The sequence below is a fragment of the Cloeon dipterum genome, chromosome X, assembly GCF_949628265.1.
Source record: "Cloeon dipterum chromosome X, ieCloDipt1.1, whole genome shotgun sequence".
Lineage (NCBI taxonomy): Eukaryota > Metazoa > Arthropoda > Insecta > Ephemeroptera > Baetidae > Cloeon > Cloeon dipterum.
In genome coordinates this window covers 21769938-21790909 of record NC_088790.1, presented here as the reverse complement: position 1 = coordinate 21790909, position 20972 = coordinate 21769938, and the positions used below count along the sequence as shown (strand labels likewise).

The 20972-nt window shown below is 38.8% G+C and overlaps 1 protein-coding gene across 1 annotated transcript in view; it reads right to left on the bottom strand.

Annotated features, from left to right (window-relative positions):
• Elk (Eag-like K[+] channel) overlaps positions 1–18557 on the bottom strand; it is a 55214-nt gene extending 36657 nt beyond the window's left edge. Inside the window, exons 1-7 of the mRNA XM_065496356.1 lie at positions 18410–18557; positions 12756–12859; positions 10297–10533; positions 9491–9637; positions 8804–8946; positions 7546–7786; positions 3026–3189 (exon numbers count right to left, since the gene is read on the bottom strand). Coding sequence (XP_065352428.1) covers positions 3026–3189; positions 7546–7786; positions 8804–8946; positions 9491–9637; positions 10297–10533; positions 12756–12831 — 1008 coding nt within the window. The 5' untranslated portion in view covers positions 12832–12859; positions 18410–18557. The remainder of the gene's footprint in view (positions 1–3025; positions 3190–7545; positions 7787–8803; positions 8947–9490; positions 9638–10296; positions 10534–12755; positions 12860–18409) is intronic.
• Between the last annotated feature and the right edge of the window lie 2415 nt (positions 18558–20972).

Here is a 20972-nt window from a genome sequence, read left to right as displayed (position 1 = left end):
TAGATTTTTCTAGAACAAATCACTTTATTCATAAATTGAACTTGCTATTCAGTTGAATTTTAAGTTAAGTTATATTTATTTGTTTATATAAAAGTGAAGTTCCTTCAATCCTGCCCGCATATTTACAAATTTAGTCACACAAAAAATATTTAAAAAAAAAACATCAATGAAAAGGAACATAGTGTATACATTTCTAAGTCAGCCACAGTATTTCAATTGATGTCCAGTACATTTTTAATGAAATTAAATGGAATTAATTGGCGTTTCCCTCTAGCAGTTATTATCAAAAGGGATATTGATAATGATTTCTGCATCCAGTTTTAAATGTAAGTCTTACTCTAGTTAAAATAATTATTGTGATCGGAATAAAGTCATGTATTATATTTCCCAATAAACCAAAGATTTAGAACGAAAATGACGAATCTAAGGAAATCTTCAACAGATAACCAGGCCTCCAATCTCTCCCCTAGTTGTGATGAAATCAGCGCCGAGATCAGCCAGCTGACTGCGAGATTTCGTGGAACGCGTGTTTTCCCTGATTGTGAGCGGGGTAAACGTGGGTGACGAGGAGCAAGTTATTGATTCAACAAGTTGTCCGCCGCTACAAACTGCACGTTCTCTCGCACTCGCTCTCGCACCCACGAGCAGGATAAATTGAGTCCACCAGCGGTGCTCGCATGAAAATAGGATGTGCCACGCACTTTCCAAGCACTTTTTCATTAACTTCGCTCTTGTGGATAATGTGCCACTTTTTTCCATTTAATTGCAATTTTCAGAGAGCTATAATTATCTTGCGATGTCATAGAAACGCGGCCTTATCGAAAACGCAAAATAATTTTCCACGACAAACTTCCTTTTTTCTTTTGAAGGAAAAATATTTTTCCTCAAAGTCACCTCATTTTCATTCGAAAGAGTTTTCTTGTCAAGAGAGTCGCAAAATTACACTTTGACGAAATGAACAAAAAAAAAGCAATTTCCAGGAATGTTTTATGTTCTTTTTCTTTTCACAGTTCCAACAAAAGGAGGAAAATGATATTTTATTAGCTTTAAAATTTTACTTTTCGGCTTGGAAACTGCATTTTATTTTGATTCCATTGATTCACAAATATAATTAACTAGGTTTTCAGATGAAAGTTGAAACTTATTTGTAATAATACTGTATTTTTTTAGCTAATGAAAAATAGCGTCAGCTCAATTCCCACAGTGAAACTGTCCTCGAGTGGGTCGTCCATTAATGAATTATCTTTTAGTTTCATTGAAACAATGCAACGAAGCGCTCCCCGTTGTGCACTTCTAATCGTGACGAGTTAATTAGCCTACCCACGCTTCTGCTTTTGCATAACAACGGCAAAACGAGCAGTAGTTCTGTTGTTGTTGTGTTTGTAGCAACAAAACATCTCATTAATAGAGGCAGCATTGCGAAAAGCCGTGTGCAATTCATTTCAGTCGAATTATATTTAACTTACTGTGCAGTACAATTTACACAGAAATTTATCTACAAGGGTTCAATCGTTCTAAAATGTCAAATAAAAAATAGCAGTTCAAAATCGCTGAATGTAGCATGACAATTTTATTATTTTTATCCATGAAGACGATAAAAATGCCACTCCTTTTGTCAGAAAATAACCTAGTTCTTGGTTCTCAGAACAATCCGTAGCAATTTGTTACACTTTGAATCCGTATTCGCAACATGCTGTCAAAAACAGTTGATTATTTTAGTTCATACAAAAATCAAAGAGGATTTTTTTGATAACAATTAAATTAATCGAGCCCCCGCAACCTTAATGGTTGGCAGCAATCGATGGGTTGACGAAATTTAATGTAATTTCAGCTCAATCGAGTTGTTTCTGACACTACAATTAATTATTTTTTACGTGAAGCCAGGTATCGATTTCCATGCAACTGTTACATTTTAAATCAGTCGATATACAAAGGCTAAAAATCCTGGTCTGGCACCCAGGTGCTTTCCCAGCTGGGATAGGAGCCCATAGTCTACTTGGCTTGTTCACTACTAATGCGATTACGGTCGCACAAGCTGCTCAGAGAGTACAGAGAGCTGGCCGAGCGTGTGTGTTGAGACCGCAGAGCTACGCCATAAATTCGAGTTGCCGGCGCTCTGCAAATGGCTTTGGCGTTCGTTTGCAACTTGAAAGGAACGACGAATTTTGCCTGTCACTCGCGGCAGGAAATTTTGAGTGACGACGCCATTGGGAGGTACGCTTGGGGATGCCATGCATGTTTCGCGCTCCATTGTAAATAAATAAGAGTGCGTAAGGCAAAAAGATCTGTACTCTCTTTGACGGAGAAGAGCGCGAAAATTAACGTAGCGGAGAGGTATCGTCTGTCAAGGGAATAGGGAATGCAGAGGTAAGTTCAGTATCCGGGATAATATATGGAAAGCTAACTACGCTCAATGAATTTTTCGGAAAGTGAAACAAATTTGGTCCCTTGAAAGTCTTGTGCAAACTTTTAAAAGAACAGATTAAAATTAAATTGATTATCTTTTATTAGAGGCGAAACCATCAATGTAACGAGTCTTATCTGCAATTGAAAATTAACAATCAAAAAATTTTCTTCAAGGGTTGATTTGGGATCCCAAAAACTACTTATTTTTTACCACTTGACCGCAGGGCAAAAGACCGCACATATTCTGTAAAATTATTAAATTAAATAATTTATTGTGCTCAGGGTTTTTTGAATTTTGACGATAAACTTCACTGCCATGAAATGAAAAAGGCTTCGTAACCAAATTGCTTTTCTCGGCATAATCACAGCGATTTCCTTATTGTGTTCGCCGAAAACATGTTTTACATAAATCATCAATTAGGCAGCGGAATTTTATCAGCCAGCAAGCAGTATTCGGCGTAAGCAAGAGCGAAAATCCAATTTGGGAAGCATGGGACCATAAATTAGGTGGAACAATATTAACTCGTTGCAGCACGCAGGGTGAGATCATTCAATTTCGAGTGGAGCGCGCGCACGGCGGCGGCAGCAGACAAATTAGAGTGCGTGGCGCACTACTTACCTCGGCGGTGTAGACGTCGGAAGCGTAGAGGAGATCAAAGGGGATGGCGGCGAGCAGATCGACGACGAACCAGCCCTTCAAGTAGTTGAGCGCGATGCTACGCGGCGAGCTCACTACCTCGCCTTTCTTGTTCACGTAGGTTGTGCGAAAGTTGAGAATTATGTCTGAAACAGATTTGCTCGCGCGTTAGTTATACGTTCGATATAGAAGCGGATGGCCACGCTTTTCGGCAGGCACGTCAGCCACTCCAGAGCTGCGGAAGGCGCGGTTTCGTTTAATTTTCCGGAGAGGAATATTTCTAAACATGGAAGTTTTCGCACGTCAATTTGTTCTTAGCTCTGTCGGTGACACGTGACATGGTGTAAACAAGATATATGAATTTTCAATTTCAAAATTAATCGGATGCGATAAAATATAGAAATTTGCGAATATTATTGGCATCCAATTTATTTATTTATTTCCGGGTTTGGAGTATTGCATGGATTTTTCCACAATTTTTTCCGGGTAAAAACACCTAAATGAAAGGTTAAAACAATATATGACATTTTTGGACTTTTTACCGACACATTCCCGAAGTAATCCACATGAAAAAGGTGTAACGTGAAATCTTGGAGATAAATATTTCATTTTAAAAAGTTCAGAAATTGTTTTCTTTTAAAAATAAACATGATAGCTTCAAAGATTATTTGAATAGCTGTTTTTTAAAAACTTTTAAAAGGTTTTTGATACAATTATTTAATAGTTTATAGCGTTCAATAGTTAAATAATATATTTCAATAAAACCCAATTATATGAAAACATCTCTGACGCAAGTGCATTAATTTGAAAATTCATTTTCTCTTTCGACTGGTACTCGGTGGGAGAGAACAACAAGTAAGATAGCTGTGAATGTTTTTAAATTTTTTTGGATGAGAGTAGAGTTACCACAATCAATAAGATTTACTATATTTGAAAAATGCGACCACTCGAGGTTGTTTTCATGTTGAATTATAATTAAAACCAGGCTTCATCCTCGTTGTCAATAAAAGAGAAATTCGTCGTCTTTTATTGCATTGTTGTATTTGATTGTAATTGTAACTCATGATTAGGACGTTTGTGATGACGTCGAAACTGGTCGAGGAATAAAGACGACGAATTTCTCTTTTATTGACAACGAGGATGAAGCCTGGTTTTAATTATATTCAATTTACCTAAAACTAGAATTTAATGCAGATTCAGATAATTTTTTGACTTTCTCCCTTGCTATCTCTTTCAAAACGGCAAAATCAGAAAATTGTCAAGTGATTTGAGCCTCTTGAATGCATAGGCTTAAATATATAGTTAAATTGTTTGAAAAAAGTTAAGTAAAAATCCATATATTTGAATCAACTTTCGATTGCTCCCAGTAAGGTTATTTCCGTGACTGCGGCGTCGCAAGGAGAAGAGATTTCTCAGAAAATGAATCTCAGAAAGTACATTTTCATTATCAGACGCTCTTTCCATTTCTCTTCTACTCTTCTGCAGACTGAGGGAGATATGGTAATTGCGGTGGAAAAACTTTCGCAGAGGAAGTTATAGCTGCTGGCTAGCTGAATCGCGCAGCGCAGCTTGCCACAGGTGGTTTTTTGCAGCTGCTCTCAGCTTTTGCAGGAAAAGGTCGATCCCAAGCGGAAAATTCGGGTGGAAGAAGTTTTGTGGCAAGATTGAGGTGGTCTGAGGCTTCAATTCGTTCATTTAAGATTCGATTGTGCACTTTTGTGTGGCTTCCTCGTCTGCCGAGAGCGGGATCGCATCAGGTTTCGCAAACGTCGCTGTTGTTTGTGTTTGTAAAGAACGCTTTCCTCGGTAAATATTTATACAAACACGAACAGCTAGGCTCTTAGCAACAGCTTAATTAATTTTTATTTTTATAATTCATCATCTGCATCTTTTGTGGGTTACACGTTTTGATTGTCATAGCCAGCTAGGTAACTTGAGTGGAATTTTAAGTTCCATATGGTGCTAGTGAGCTATGGAGATCCGAGGGAGTAAAATTCTGCCCCCTTTTGTAAGTAAAAAAGTGCCCAAAAAGTGCTTTCAATTCATTTGATATCGTTTGTGGAACAAGTTTTTGCCAAATCTGAGCATGAATGAAAACTCCGGTGCTTTTAAAAGTAATAATGGGTTTGCATCGTACTGAGCCAACTGATCTTTTCATTCTTTTTTCCGTATGAAAATATTATACATATTTATTCCTGAATGTGAAGATGCTGATACGTATTTGAATCTAAAATCTTCGTAGGAATAAACATGAGGATCGTTTGAAACTAAAATTTCGAAGCCAATATTACAATTTTTTATAGATAGTCTCTCTTTGACGACACAAATTGACCGATGCGAATTTCGAATGCTTCCCGGAAAGTTCCTAGATATCAAATTTTACCGGGAAATTGCGAATAGCCCGTCAATGATGACATAAAATCGCTTGAAATTTTCAAAACTTATTCACAAGTAACCACTAGATCAATTTAGTTAACTAAAAATTTTGCAAAAAATTATATAACTTAATTTACGATTTTTTTTAAAACACCAACCAAATGTTAAAACGTTTTGGTCAACATAAATACACAGGAAATTGAATTAGCTTTCAGAATAGGATATTAAACAATTTGGTTTTAAAAAAAGTTAAAGAGCAAAGCAATCCCCTTTACGTATAAACTATATTTTTATTTATTTAACTTTTATAGAATGGCCCATCCATAGATTTTGTCTGATCTGAAATTACCTAGACACCAAATTTCCCCTACACAAAGCAACACTGGACTTACTGTATTTTAAAATCAAATTTTTGAAATTTATATATAATTTGAAACAAATCACTAAAAATCATCGAATTTGAAATTTTTGCTACTGAACATGATTGACGTCGTGCCAATCTTAAAAAATCCAATGAGATCCATACTTTTTAAAACGTAGAATCCGAGGAGTTTTCTTGTGAGCAAATATTAAAAAATTAATTGTATGATTAAAAGCAGATTAGATGTTAATTTTGTACAACTCTATTCAATTACAAACCTAATTATCTATTTATTTTACGTCTTTTTCATTATTCCCTCTAAAAATATTCCTTCGCTGCAGTAGAAAGTATGAAACATGCGTGTAGAAGGAAAGGAAAACGTTCTCCCGCCTCAGATTCCATTTCCGCAAAAACCATCGAAATCAATAAGAAAGCGATTGAGAGCTGGAGAAGGCGCGATGAAAATGGCGGGTTCGCGATTCCCAAAAGAGCAATACCGCAGCGGTGGCTATTGATTCGGCATTAGCGCGTTCGCTCTCTTTTCGTTCGTTCGTTCGCATTCAACTCGAATTTATAAATCATCGGCAAGCGGCGATGTCGAGTACAATTCACGAGCCACTGAGTCGGCTGCCAACCGCGGCTGAGCTTTTGATTCATCGGCGGCCACAGGCCCCGCGCGCACCCCCTTCTAATATTGATCGGTGCCGCTTGATTCGAAGAGCACCTGCAGGAGTAATTAGCCAATTAGTGGGGCGAAAATATGCCCGCTGGTGCTCCGGCCAGCTTCATTGTTTTCAAACAAACCCGCAGCGTAAAATCCGATCGGATGCCGATTTCACGCTCCACCTCAGACGCAATTACATGCAACGATTGCGGATCGCATGCAATTGACTGAGTTGTCTAGACACGAGCAGCCCAGCCTTTGAGCTGTCACGTTTGCATAACCAGCCGATCCAAGCCGGAGGTGTCTAGTCATGTGTAAATAGAATCTGTTTGTTATTGCGTCGATTCCAATTGAAATAATGTGTACCGGCATTCAGTTCACTTTTTTTTCATAACGAACGTGGCGTCTAGGGGTGAACAGGTTACCCCCAAGAGTAATGCCCAAGATGGGCATCCCGGCTCAGCGACGGCCCAAGGTAGGCCGACCCATTTTGTTACGGGAGGAAAAGAAGGGCGCGAAATTGATGGCCGCGGCTTACAAGCAACTGGGCAAGTCAGGGGGGCTAAAGGGTTGGCCTCCTCCGTGCCAGACGGTACCGGGGGAGGGGAATAAAAGAACCGTCTTATGCTAGTGGAACGAAAAAGCTGACTGAGAAGGACTCTCGGATTTTATTATATACACGAAGAACCTTCATGCGCTTTGCGTCGTGATTTTTTCTTTTATTTTAACAAAATTAATTTTTACACAATAATTTAGTAAATGAACATTGGCCAATTAAACTAGAATTAACATATCACAAATAATGATTGAGTTATGTAATAATAAGTGAGCTGAATGCCGGACAATTACCCAGGGGTATTTTTGCTTTGGTCTGTAATAGAAAAGCTGAGATAAAATGAAATAAAGGTAGCCCTGCGGTGCGAAGAGATATAAAGTAGCAGAAGTAAGAGGAAAAGTTTGATTCGTGTGATGCCCTAAAATTGCTGTTTCCATGAGAAAGTTTGGCAGCAAAAAGAAAAGTTGCACCCGTGTTGATTGCAATCGTGTTGGGCGGAGAAGAAATTGAAGATCTACTTTTTTGCTTTTTTCCGCGGTACTCACCGCCAATGAAAAGCGACTCAACAGTGACGTCCGGCAGCAGGTTTCTTGAGTCGCGGTCCCCGTCTTTTTGCACAAAGGCCGCCAGGAAAGGGATGGCGATGGCTACGTAGACAGTGGCAATCACCACCAGCCAGTCCCACACGCCTTTCAGCAGCCCGTAGTGCGAGAAGATGAAGCGCGAACGCTTAACCGACGACGACTTGTACTCTGGCAGAGGGGCAGGATTGTGTGTCAGAAGCGACTGAAATCAAATCAAGGGGAAACAAATTGTTTTAATCCTATCTAAGAGGTTGTTTTTATAACGTCCTCAAAGGATAAATGTAGAAATTCTGATGATCAGTTTCACGCAATTTTCATTCTTAATCAAGCGAAAATATTTGGAACAGGGGTAGAGTGACCCTTTCATGCGGCCTCTAATGAAATGTTTTTTATACCCAATATGTGTCACTCTAGATCGATGTTTATTTAAATTTATTAATCAAATTAAATAAATAAGAAGTAAGGAAAAAATTCTGCTAGAATCATTCTGATACATACTGGAGGCTAATAAAATGACAAGCAGAGAAGAGGAACCATACCGAGAGTAAACAGATGCCTTCTCTTGAATACAAATTTTTTAAATGGGAAAATCATTCCTTCAATAAGTGATTACCATAAATATTGTGTTAAAACAAAAATTTTTACGAAATAACGAAGGGCTACAAAATAATTTGAGTGAAACTAAAGGTAAAAAGTAGAGTACAAACGGCATTGTCCCTAAGCTGGTGGCTTTAGACGATTGCCATTATTTTTAATCGTATAAATTTAAAATAAAAATGATCAAACCTCTCTTATTGCTATCTAATTTGGAAAAGCCATCAAAGACGATCTCAAAATTGACATAAAGGGACCATACAAATAAAAGCTTGTATAAAAATTTCATAATTATTTTGATTTGATTTATTTTGGGTTTAAAAATTGAAGCTATAATTTTAAAATTTTCACAAGAAAAAAATTTTTCGACGAAGTTAAATTTTGATTATGGTTTAGAGTAAACGTCCCATAAAAATATAATTGCTATTGAAACGTTCCAAAGTATGATTACATTTATGTGAAGTATTTCCCGGAAACTCCCGTTTAATTTTCAACTCTTGATCAATAATAAACGATTTGGTAATTGAATTGGCCCTATTCATCACATGGCCTGCTGGTGACACATGAAGACGGAACAAAAGCAAACGTTCAACAGTTTCCCTACAAACGGAAAGACACAACTCACACTGCTGATTTTGATTTTGGGCTTGACTTTGTCCTGGTGTTTGTAGTGGCCTGACAGTTGATAGAGGACGGCTCTGCTGCGGCGGCGGCCCATGTGGTTGGCACTCGGCATTTCGTCATCCTCCTCCGGGGAGTCGAGCGTGCCTGCAAACAAGGCGGAGGAGCACCTCCCTGTGGTCACCGACTCGGGCCATTAGGGTCCGATTAGTTATTTACTCGGATATTCGTTTAAAAAGCGATCCGGTCCAACTGAAAACTTGTTGAGTGGAGGAACTTTGAACTGAGCGAGTGAAGGGTCACAGCAAAGTTTCACTTGCAAGTCGATAGAGACGCCTACTCTCTATTTAAAGATCAAAGAATCCTCGGTCACCGCAGATGTCATAAATTTCAAGATGACTTTAATTATTCACATTGAAACTCGTTTGCAAGGAGGTGAGGTAAATAATCAACAGAGGAAAGGGGTCAGTAAAGGGCGGTCGATACACTTTGTAAGTTTATCCTGCTCCGAGCTCACTCAGACTATATGTGCGTGCAATTATCTTCACGGCAAATATTTGCCAACGTAAAATCACAAAAGACGAACCCTTCCAGCGCGTAAGGCGATTTGAGTTAGCTACGCCTCTGTCTTTTTGCTGCTCCAACAAAGGGCTCTAGCAGCGAGGCACTTAATTAATTTCGTCCTACTCACCTGGCATCAGTCCCGGCACGCTCGTGCCGCCTTGCATCTCGGCCATTTTTGTACTGGTGATGTCTTTGTGCGACGCGAGAAAGAGGACGACTTCCCGTTTCTCGTTCTTGATCGGAACAATGTCCAATTGGCACCAGAACGGTGAGCCTGCGTTCCCCCATTCACGTGATCGAGAACAAAAACGAGCAAACACTTTTGTTTAGACTTTCTCTCGTGCACGCTCTCATCGTGCTACCTGCACGAGAGAGAGAGAGAGAGAGAGAGAGAGAGAGAGAGAGAGAGAGAGAGAGAGAGAGAGAGAGAGAGAGAGAGCATTACTCCATTGTTGTTCGACAGCAAAAAATCTGCCTCGACGCGATGTTTGCGCGAGTTGTTTGCACCCGTCTCGTTATTCTGCTTTTTACTCCAGCCAAACATTACCTTGCGCCGAGGATTTGAATAAAAGTATGCACCTAATTGTGATTGTTAAAAATGCGCAGACTGGAAATCAGCCGACATGTCATAATCTAAGAAAGATTTGACACTGATTAACATGAAGAGTTTAAATTTGATCAAAACATTTGGAAGGATATTGATTCTAGTCCAAAAAAATACGAATTAACTTTAATAAGGTGTCATTATGACGCTGCAAAATTGTATCCATCAAATTGCAATATTTGGGCACGTTTGATCAGATTTTGACGTTCGATTCAACGCAGAGCACCCAAGACACGGAAATTAAAACAATAAATTTAACTTACTCTGCAGGACTCAAAATGTGAAAGGCGAAATATTAAATATTTTAGAATCCTCACAATAGATCTTACCATTTTTCTTGTAGAAAATAACTTCGATCTTGAGCTCCTGCTTGTCCTGTAGGGAGCTTTCGATGGCCTCGCGGTGCTCCTCGTTGGTGTCGGGTCCCCACAGGAATTTGCACGCGCAGCTCTTCTGCATGATCTGCGCCCGGGCCCATCCACTCAGCTCGCAAAAGCCATCAGAGCAATAAACGATCGGGTGCGAGTGACTCGGCACCTGGGCATTTCCAAGCACGAAGTTTGAGTCTGAAACAAGCATTTTGGACAGTCATGATTTTGTTCTCCTTCAGGTTTTTGCAAAAGAAAGGAATGTATAAATTTCAATCACTGAGATCCAGCTATTTCTACTAACAATAAGCTGTTTTTTAAAAGTTCAGTGAAAATTGCAAATACCAATATTTAATTTCTTTTGTGGCTTAAGAAAAAATAAATTAAATGTGTGACAGTTGGTTGTAAAAGCGACTTGCAAATTTAAAGTTATTATTTATTTTATTCTAACCATTTCCAGCTCACAAAACTTTCCCTGCGTCTATTTTTTTCAAACAGGTTAAACACTGAACATAAAAAAAGAGATCAGAAATCGATGGATGACAAACTTTGATTTGTCACATGTGTCACATCTTGGAAGGATCGCATTTTATTCAGAGAGGAAAGAAAGCGTAAACAGTGGGAGAGGAAGTTTAGGACCTGTTTAGTGCGAGAGAGTTTTATTTTGGACGAGCATTGTGTTTAATGTCATCACACGCGAAAGATTAATAAACCCAGAGGTCTTTCAGCCCATAATAAAAAAAGAGGGAAAGGCTGCGCGGAGCACGAGGCAAAACGACGTTCGCCGTCATCGATACAAGCGCGAAATTTGCATCTTCTCGCTTGGCTTGTATGGATTTCTTCCTTGCTGCGAAAAAAACAGCACACAAGCTTTCTAGAAATTTTAATTGGAATTCTGCGGCCTATCCGATCCGCAAAGAGGTCTTGCCGCAGCCGAGCTTGTTATTTTTGGCTTATGCAACAGCAGCAACCCTTAAAGAGACGGCAAAGTTCCGCATAAACATCAACCAAAATACTTTTAGCTCTTTTACCTCTATTTTCTTATCTTTCCTCATTCCTTGTAGCATTCATACCGTGCTGCCATACATTTATAAAATTAATGCATCCACTGGGAACATGTGCGTGGCTGCGAGAAGTGAATTTGTCACCGAAAGTTATCCAGATAAGGTTTTACACGCAGCTAAAGTGTTCTGCTCTCTAGAAAGTTTGAAGAAAACGCGAACAACAAGTTAGTGAAACATATTACTTTACATACTATTTGTTTTGAAAATTACGGTTTGCTTCAAATTTCATAAACAAATAGCGTTGCTTTCAATTAATTGCAAAGAACAAGAACAACAGCTCTCTCCGTTAATAGCGTACAAAATGGGTTTGATCTATTTTTAGGACCAAAATCGGTGTTAGTTATCTGCCGCCTCATTTTCAAGTTCCCTTCCAAAACAAAAACTCAACTGACCCAACTGTTTGTGTGCACATGTTCAGCTGATAAGGAAGCTTTGCAGATAAAAGCAGAGCAGCAATCAATATTAACCGAAACACATACATATTACAAGCCTTTTATCTGAGCACGACTCTTACTCCGCTTCCCTAAGCAAATAGCGAGTGCAAAAAGGAGACGGTGACGTTAGCAAACATGAGTGACACGCGAGTGCGTTCTATATGCGTAAAAGGTTTTAATATACAGCTTATGTCACGACCAATATTTGAATTGTCGGCAAATGCGTTCAATAATTGTCGAATATTGCGTCAAAGCGTATAAAGTCTGTTTGCGGAGAGGCACAATTTGCTTTTTTATTTGAGTGCCTCAGTCATGAATTGAAGTGCTTGTTAAAAATTTTGCGTGGGTTAATAAGGCTTCATCGTCGTTTTCCTTCTAAATATTTTTCTCTTTTAATCTTCATTTTTATACAACGTGCTATAAAATGTACTTCATGTCAAGAACAGAGATTTGAAAAAAGGAAGAATAGATGATGTAAATTATAATGTGTATCAAATTAAATAAAATTATGCTGACCAAGTTGAGTAAAATTATTTTAATATTTTTTATTGTAATTGCAAGAAAACTAATATCTGATTGCTTGAACAGTTAAAAATTTTGCTAAACCACGTAATATTTAAAAAAATTTCAACACAATCCGCCGTTATTTGTATTGCGGCCAAATTTATAACAGCAGTTCTTAAAATAATTGTTATCTGCCTCTAAAAGCAGAAACACACGGCACAAAGCGACACCTTTGTCAGACGCTTTGGCGTAAAGAGCAACGCAAATCCAGAGGTTGCCGCGGGTGGGAAGTCGCACACATAAAAAATTCATGCGGTGTGGTTGCGAGGTGGTCGGGTACACAACAGAGGGTGAGAAGGACAGTAATATATGTGCCGACCGACGAATAATGTGTACATAAACGCCTGCGTCTACTCACGGGTTCCATCAAAACGCGTTGCTATTGTGTCGAGGAAGGTGTTTTGCGGGGCTAACAAGCCCTTTCTGCCCGGCATCACCTTTCATAAAGGCTGCAGCCTCACTCTGCAAAAAAGAACACACTCTGTTACTTATAAACACACATGTATGACTGGTGGCAAGGTGAGAAAAACTTTCATCCCGCAACTTCCGCTCAGACGAGCACACAAAGAGCGAGTTTTGTGTGTGAAATGTGTCACTGGATGAGAGGAATTTGGGGAGAGGTCCTGTGACAACCCAAAACCCGAGTTGCGTGAAACTCAAACGCACAGGAATTTTATTTGATGTGACCACAAACGCTTCTTTTCTGCATTTGCAACGCAAGTCATTGATTTCTGATATAGTAAAATATAAAATTTTAATAAACCGGTGATCACAAAAATTTCCATGGAATTTTTCTGATTAAAACGTTGGAAGAATGCTGTTTTGCCTGAAAAGGATATTTTAAAAACTATGCCACCTTGAACCGGGATTGGCCTCAAACTCTTGTGCCATATTTTGAGCTGACGTAAAAAACTAATATGGAATTTGACGTGAAAAGTGCTTCAATAAATTTGGTATTTTGTTTTTATGGTGGGTTTAAAATTACATCGAATTAATAGCCCTCACTGTTATCCAAATGCTGTATTAATCTAAAAAAAAACTTTGAAGCAATTTGCTTTTGAGATTTTGAGGAGTTATACGTACGAGTTAAAATTTATTCACTTTTTATGCTTTGATAGCAAAAGCGAGTTACACGTTTCAGTTTCCAAACGGACATTTACTGCTCAGTAATTAGCTTTGGCTGCTAGCTCTAACCCAAATTTTTCCTTGCAACGACACGGTTAAATAAATAGCTCGTGGGTACTGAATAAATTGAATTCGAAACATTGTGAATTAGCAACCATAAAATAATACAATTTTGTCGTTTTAAAATTTGTTATTTTAACTAGTTTCATTTGCGGTGACATCTCTTGCAATTTGAGTTGAGAGCAAAAGGGCAGTGACAGGCAAACCTTGACCCTGTGATCGGATTGAAGTGTCACCGACCAAGTCTTGCTTATTGAGCTCGGCCACGAGAGTCAAGTGCCGCATAAACAACACAAAGCCAAAGAGGCGCTTTGATGTCAAAAATAAATCACAGCGAGGGCTTATTTGCGGACAATGCCCGTCCTTGAAATTGCATCACACTTGCTTAATAGACACTGAGTTGAGGGTGAGACATAAAAAATCATTTTGCGAAGAGATTAACACGGAAATTACATTATATCGTCCGTTTTCAGCCATATTTTGTGCTTCAGTGGCCCATGAATCTTTTTGTAATCATGAAATAAATAATTGATGGTAAAAAGGCCAAGATATTTTTTCTCCGCCATATATATATCAGAGTCAAAAGCCAGACTCGAATCGTTCAATTACGCTAAATGGTCAGCAAAGCTCTTTCATTCCAGTGAGCTGCGGCAATGCCCTGATTGAGCTAGAGGAGGCCTCGAGCGGTTGCTCTCCCATGGCAACTGGAAACCCGCTGCCGGCGAAATCTTCTGAAAATCGTAGGCGAAATCCGCACATTTCACGATACGGCATTTCCACCGCCACTCTCGGAAAACACATAGCTCTACATTGTAACGATTTGAACCAGCGTGAATTAATTTTATTTAACGATCCCGGGCACCTGAGCCATAAATAATAATGCATGTAAGCGAGTTCAAGGTGCGCGCTGGGTAGCAAATTGCTTTCTAGCCGTTAACGCAAATTGCAAGTTTGAATTAACTTTTTGCGTGCACTACACTGGCTGGATTACATCTCAGCTAGAAAATGCACTTTACATGGCCTTTTGCTTTATAGTTTGCAAAACATTTTCCGCTACCAGAATTCCCGATTTTTAATTTGCTGCTTTTTGTAAAAGAAAACTTGTGCTTTGGAAAAATTATTATTTTTATAAGGAAATAGTGGAGTTTCGAGTGTACTGATGTCTTTATTTTTATTTCCTGTCATTTCCGTAATTATTCTTCACCTGCACGGAATAAAACAGATTTGGAATAAAACTTATTTGGGAATCGGCAAAAGGCACGAATTAATAACAAAAAATAATTTAATATGTATAAAAAAGTAAAATTATCGGGAAAAGAGGCCTGTATTAATACTGATCAATGGAGGGACTGATAAAGAGGGATTGTAGAGATTAAGATAGGTCGGAAACCTACATTTTTGGTTTGGTGCCCCTCGTTCAATAGCTTTCTATTCAATACGTATATTACAACGCCCTCTCTTCAGATCCTCGTAGCTTTTCACCTTTAAAGCTTGTTAAGATTAGAGCACGACTATACTGAGTATTACTCTGATTTGTTATCTCTTATTGTCGACTGTTTGCTATCAAAAACTTTTTTAATAAAGGTCTATCCAAGACGCAGCAAAAATAATCTGGGAGCAGTAGATATATTATTTGGTTATTAACAATTTGTATATTATGTATAATTTTGTAACAATTTAACAATGTAATATCTTCTATACAACTTCAACTAAAAAAAATACTAATTATTAGGCAATGGGTCGTTATTTTCGTCAATCTATATTCGTCATCAGTGAGTTTGATATTACTTATTAAATATTTCAATGTCCTTGCCTTTTCCTCAATTAGCGTTCATACAGTTTTTGTATTCATTGAAACCATTATAGTTTATTTTTTCTGCATTTATGTGCTATAAACATGATTTTATCGTCTACGTCCTCCGGCGGAAAAAATAACATAGAAATGCACACCGTTGGGCAATCAAGTAATCGACTCACAAGGAAGTCGTGTTTAAAGACGGAATACGGCTGACTCTGGTAATCCAGCTCTAAAGTTTCATAAAGCAGAGCACTTTGTGTGCACTCGAACAAAGGCATAGAATCTAGATAATGAGAGCCATACCTTCATTAGCACGTCCACGCCTTATCCAGTTTCAAAACAATAGCAACTACATGAGCTGGCTGCCTGCAAATTACAGAGTCGAGCAAACTTGCGCTCACATGAAAAATTATCCCTCGAGGGTCACACACAAACTCTCGGCCCACCCTCTTCCTTTTTCCAAATTCACGCGGTGAGGTGCGGGGGGTGCAAAAAGCAATTCCGTGTTCGCCCGCTGAAAGCAGGCCCATAAAAGTCGCAAGTCTGCAAACACCTTGCCGCTTGTTATATACATATATGGAGTATATATACTGCACTATTTCATTATAAACTGCACACGCGGCCTGCTCTCGTTTTGCCCTTTTTTTTCTCGCCCCTGCCGTGCGTGCTCTCGCCGCAATCCCTTCGCCCCATGCTGCTGCTCAGCTGCTTTTTTATTATCATTTCACGTCGCCGACAACAGGTGCTCGGCGACAATCAAGATGAACGACGCCGTCTCTTGGCGAGGCCAGAAAAATGCAAATTAGAAGAGCAGAGGGGAGCAATTTCGCAAATGGAGTCGTTGGCAGAGGTTCCAGATGTCGATCTGTCTCCACCGTGGAGAGAATGAAATCGAGCTGACAAAATGAAGATGCTTTCTTGATTCGATCGAGTGGAATCAGCAAAAGATATCAGTAAATATACGTATTAATCCAGAATAATCTCAAGTACATATGCTCAAGGGAATATTTTTCTCGCTCTGACAATTTTCAATCTAGTGAGTGCAAAAGGAAAAGAAAGTAGGATGAAGAATTTCGTAGTGATTCCTGCCGGCGGCTGTGAATAAATTTTGCCTCACTTTGAGCATGTCAAACGTACCTAAAAGCTAAGTTTATGCCCACCAGAAAAGTTTTGGACAGCAAGACTGGTTTATGGTAGAGTCAGAAATATTTTATGTCGTCAAGTCTGTACAACTTGGAATGATTAAATTTTAAAGCAGAAAAGCTGTCGCGCATACGCTTTTTAATCTCGGGGAAATATGATTTCTTGCCAATTTGGAATGTTTGCGAACGAGAGATTCTGTGAATTTGACTGCCTAAAGCTACCAAACCGTCAGAGAAATTGCGATATATACGCACTTGATCGCAAGGCAGTTGTTGACAATTTGTAGAGCATTCAAAGGACACACAGTGGGAGCCAAGATGAATTCATAGCAAATTGACAACGGGTGATACTATTTCATTGCACCCAATTCAAGGCACAATAACATCATCTGCCGTGAATAGGGTCAATTGAGCAAAAGGATGTATACAGAAAATAAACGTGCTATGACGGACATTTTCAAAATTAGGACCACAATTTTTCGATTGCCATGGATAATTTTCTGGATTTCCATCTATTGATTTTACAAAGACTGTCAAATGTATTGAAAATAGGAATGCATCATGGGAAGTCAACCGTCAATGCATAATTTGAACAGTATGTAGTTTTTTTCGTAAATTCAAACTCAACCAAAGCTCAAGTTTTTTGTGGATGAAATTGCAAATATTGCATACTGTTCCACTCGTCTTGACATAAGCTAAGAAACAAAATTGTTTTGAAGGTAGAAAGACCCAGCAATTCCGATCTGTTGTACAGATAGGAGCAAGAAAACAAATATTTCGAATTTATATGTTTTTGAATGAGCAAAAATGGTGTGAAAAGGAGGACGAACCCAAGACCAGATCCCCTGTAATTATCTAGTGGGGGTCAAGATGAGTCTAATGTAATGTGGTTTTTGGAAATCTGATGCTTAGAAGCTGAGATTTAACTGTCGCTACTTATTTAAGAAACGCACAAAATAAAAGTTTTTTCGCAGACTTAAATTTCCATTTAATATTAATTCAACAAATTTCCTTTCCAGATTTAAATATGTCAAGCCTAATTTTCAAGCTCTATTAAATTTCCACGACTACTTCACAAAGTTTTTTTTGCTCCTGCTTTTTCAAATTAGTGATTTAATTATAAAAAATATTGGTTTTGGCGTCGAAAATTTTCTCTTGGAAAAACAAGGAGATGGATTGAAGCTTATGAATTCGACTCCAGCCAGCTACCGGGACTATCTGAGCAGAAAATTTCCGAGTTACCACAAAAAAGAAATAATAATAAAAACCGATATAGCCGCAGTTAATTTCAACAAGGACACAAATATTTAATACTAAAAATTTAACTTCCCTTTTTTTGGATCTCAGAAAATTGTAAGCTGCCCACATCTTGGGAAAAAATCTCAAAATGTATAAAGGTAAATGAAGACTGATGCACTCGAGGTTGTTATTATTTTTCTGTTGAAATTAAATGCAGCTTCTTAGATGCATAGTGATCTGTTTATTTTTCCGTATTTCTACAGAAATTTCCAGCTCAAATAGTTTTGGCCACTGGCTCGTGAGCTTCCTGTCCCCTCAAAGGAATGTAAAGAAACTGCGAAAACGGAAAAATAAACAGTTTTCTATAAACAAGGGAAGCTGTTTTTAATTTCAAATAAAAAAATTTATAAGCGTTTAATGAAGTAAAAATGAACGGTTTAGCTTTGCTACACCGAAAATTTAGTAGCACTTTTGCTAAATTTGCAGAACTTAAAATTCACGGTTGTTTCCTATGCTGTAAACTGAAAAGAGTGCACAATCTGGTAACCTCATCTGCCGGCGCACGCACCGAGCAATAGGATCTCACTGGAACCATCAAGCCGGAGCGAGGCAAGCAAGTGCGAACGAACAATTCTGTTTCACACGCACCTGGATTGAAGAGGGTGTAATCCGACCGAAACGGCGGCGAGTGGGGTGGCCGCGAGGAGGATAGAGCGGCGTCGGGGCGACAGACACAGCGTGAGTGCTCGGCTCGTACTCCGTCTATCGACTGCCAGCCAGGGACCAACAAGTGTGCCGCCGCCGAGCCGAGAGCAAAAGCTGCCCCCAACCAAACGGCATGCGCCCCTGCCGTTGCTCGCTGCTTGCTGCTGGCTCCCCAGATGCACACCGCGCGCCACGCACCCCCGCCAGCTCGCTGGCCGCCCCCACCGCCTCCGAGATCGAGACGTATGAAATCTCCCCCGGCCGATTCGAGTGGAATGTTGAGTATGTGCTCGCCTCGAATAAATGATGTACTTAGCTGTTGTTTGCACGCCGCCACGACTGAGCCACAGCTTTCCTTCTCGCAGGTCAAAAGCCGGGAAATTATTTGCATTATTAGATACCGGGAAAGGACATGTGGGTTTGTCTGGTAAATGTGCAGACAAATTAACGGGAAATAAACTCATGGAAATCCGCAGTTTGTTATGGTAATGTTTTTAAAGGTCAAACTAGATTTATTGACCATAAATTTAATTTTATTGTTTATCTGAAATCTGTTGCAGTTTTCCTTTTGTGATTTTACTCCTCATTTTTTTGTGATTTTCTATCATTGAAATTCAAGTTATAGGCTTGTGAATTATCAGCTTATAGAAAAATGTTAGACGACATATTTAGACTTTTTGGAGCAAAATATTCTGTTCTCGAAGATTTTCGTCCAGATTTAGATGATTTTTCTTCACTTTCAGGACTTGCAGCTAAATTTGCTCATAAAACCCCATACAAAAATTTTACAGAGAGAAAGTGTTTGAAACCGTCTTTGTTTTGAGAAAAGCTTTCCAAGAATTTATTGCTCAAAGAAAAATATTTAATATTACTCTAAAAAATGAAAATTGTCAATATCTATTCCAACAAACAATGAATTTTAAAAATTGGAGGAAAGAGAGAAAGAAATTCCCATCTGAATATGTTAATATTAAGAATTATTAAGTTTTTCACCATTGCTATTTTAGGATATATATATATATATATCAGTTTTTTAAATTAAAAGTTTCATTTACTTAACCCCAAAGAAATAAAATTAGTAATTATGAAGGTTTGTAGGGTTGAAATTGGACTTCATTTTCATTAAAAGGGGTTGTATTTGTCTTACCTAGGCCTCGGCGATTTTATTTTCAATTCATGATCTAAATTACATGATAAAAATCATTTTTAAAGAATACAATGTACAAAAATGAAACGAGAAAATAAATTATATTCGGCGAGAGGAAATATAATACTGCTGTAATAGCTAATAAAAGTTTAATCTATATGACCCATCTCTTTGCGTTGGAAAAGTACTGAGTTCCAACAATAATTTTTCTATTTTAGATTTGTTCGGCTGCTTTGAAATACGGAATCAATTTCTTTGTCCTTTTATTCACATTTTAAGCCTTTTATATTTTAAAATAATAAATTCACCATTCCTTTCTTGAGACAAAATTTATATAAGATATGAATAAATGCGGTGCTCTCCTAAAATATTTGCTGTTCTTTGCTGCTTTAGTCTCCACGTAGAAAAAAACGTGTTCCAGTCGGCTCTTCTGCTTTGTGCAGCGCCGTCCACTTGACCAAAACCATCCATCTGGACCAAAATGACGCAGACAGCCCATTTTGAGGACCGAAGCTTGGAGGATAAATAAGCTAGGAAGCCATAAATTAAGTTGTGGTGCGTGTTGGAAGGGACAAAGATGCCGCCGCTGCTGATGGAATCCTTTGGTTGCGAGCAAACAACAGCCTTTTCTCGGCTGACTGAGCGCACTTCAAAACTGCACGCATATGTATTCTTAGGTAAAGTGCATTTTTTTCTTTCATACCCACGCAATCACTCTCCCTGACATATATACAGAGTCTTTGAATGTAATGGAGCTTGGCGAACAGAGAAACCCTTATTACTTTTTTTCCCTGTTACGCAAAAACATTTTTCTCTAGATTCATGCACGTGTGGCTCGATATATTTGTGTCATATAAGAATATCGACATTCCGATTTCATGCAGAAAAAAGTGACCCCCGTGCTTGCACCAAAAAGTGGCCCCTGTGCTTGCATCACAAAAATTTACCCCTGTGCTTGCAGCAAAAATGACCCCTCCCATTGCACCCAAAAAATGACCCCTCCCGTTGCATCCAAAAAATGACCCCTCCCGTTGCACCTAAAAAATGACCCCTCCCGTTGCACCAAAAAATGACCCCTCCCGTTGCACCTAAAAAAATGACCCCTCCCGTTGCATCCAAAAAATGACCCCTCCCGTTGCACCAAAAAATGACCCCTCCCGTTGCACCAAAAAATGACCCCTCCCGTTGCACCAAAAAAAATGACCCCTCCCGTTGCACCTAAAAAATGACCCCTCCCGTTGCACCTAAAAAAATGACCCCTCTCGTTGCACCTAAAAAATGACCCCTCCCGTTGCACCTAAAAAATGACCCCTCCCGTTGCATCCAAAAAATGACCCCTCCCGTTGCACCAAAAAAATG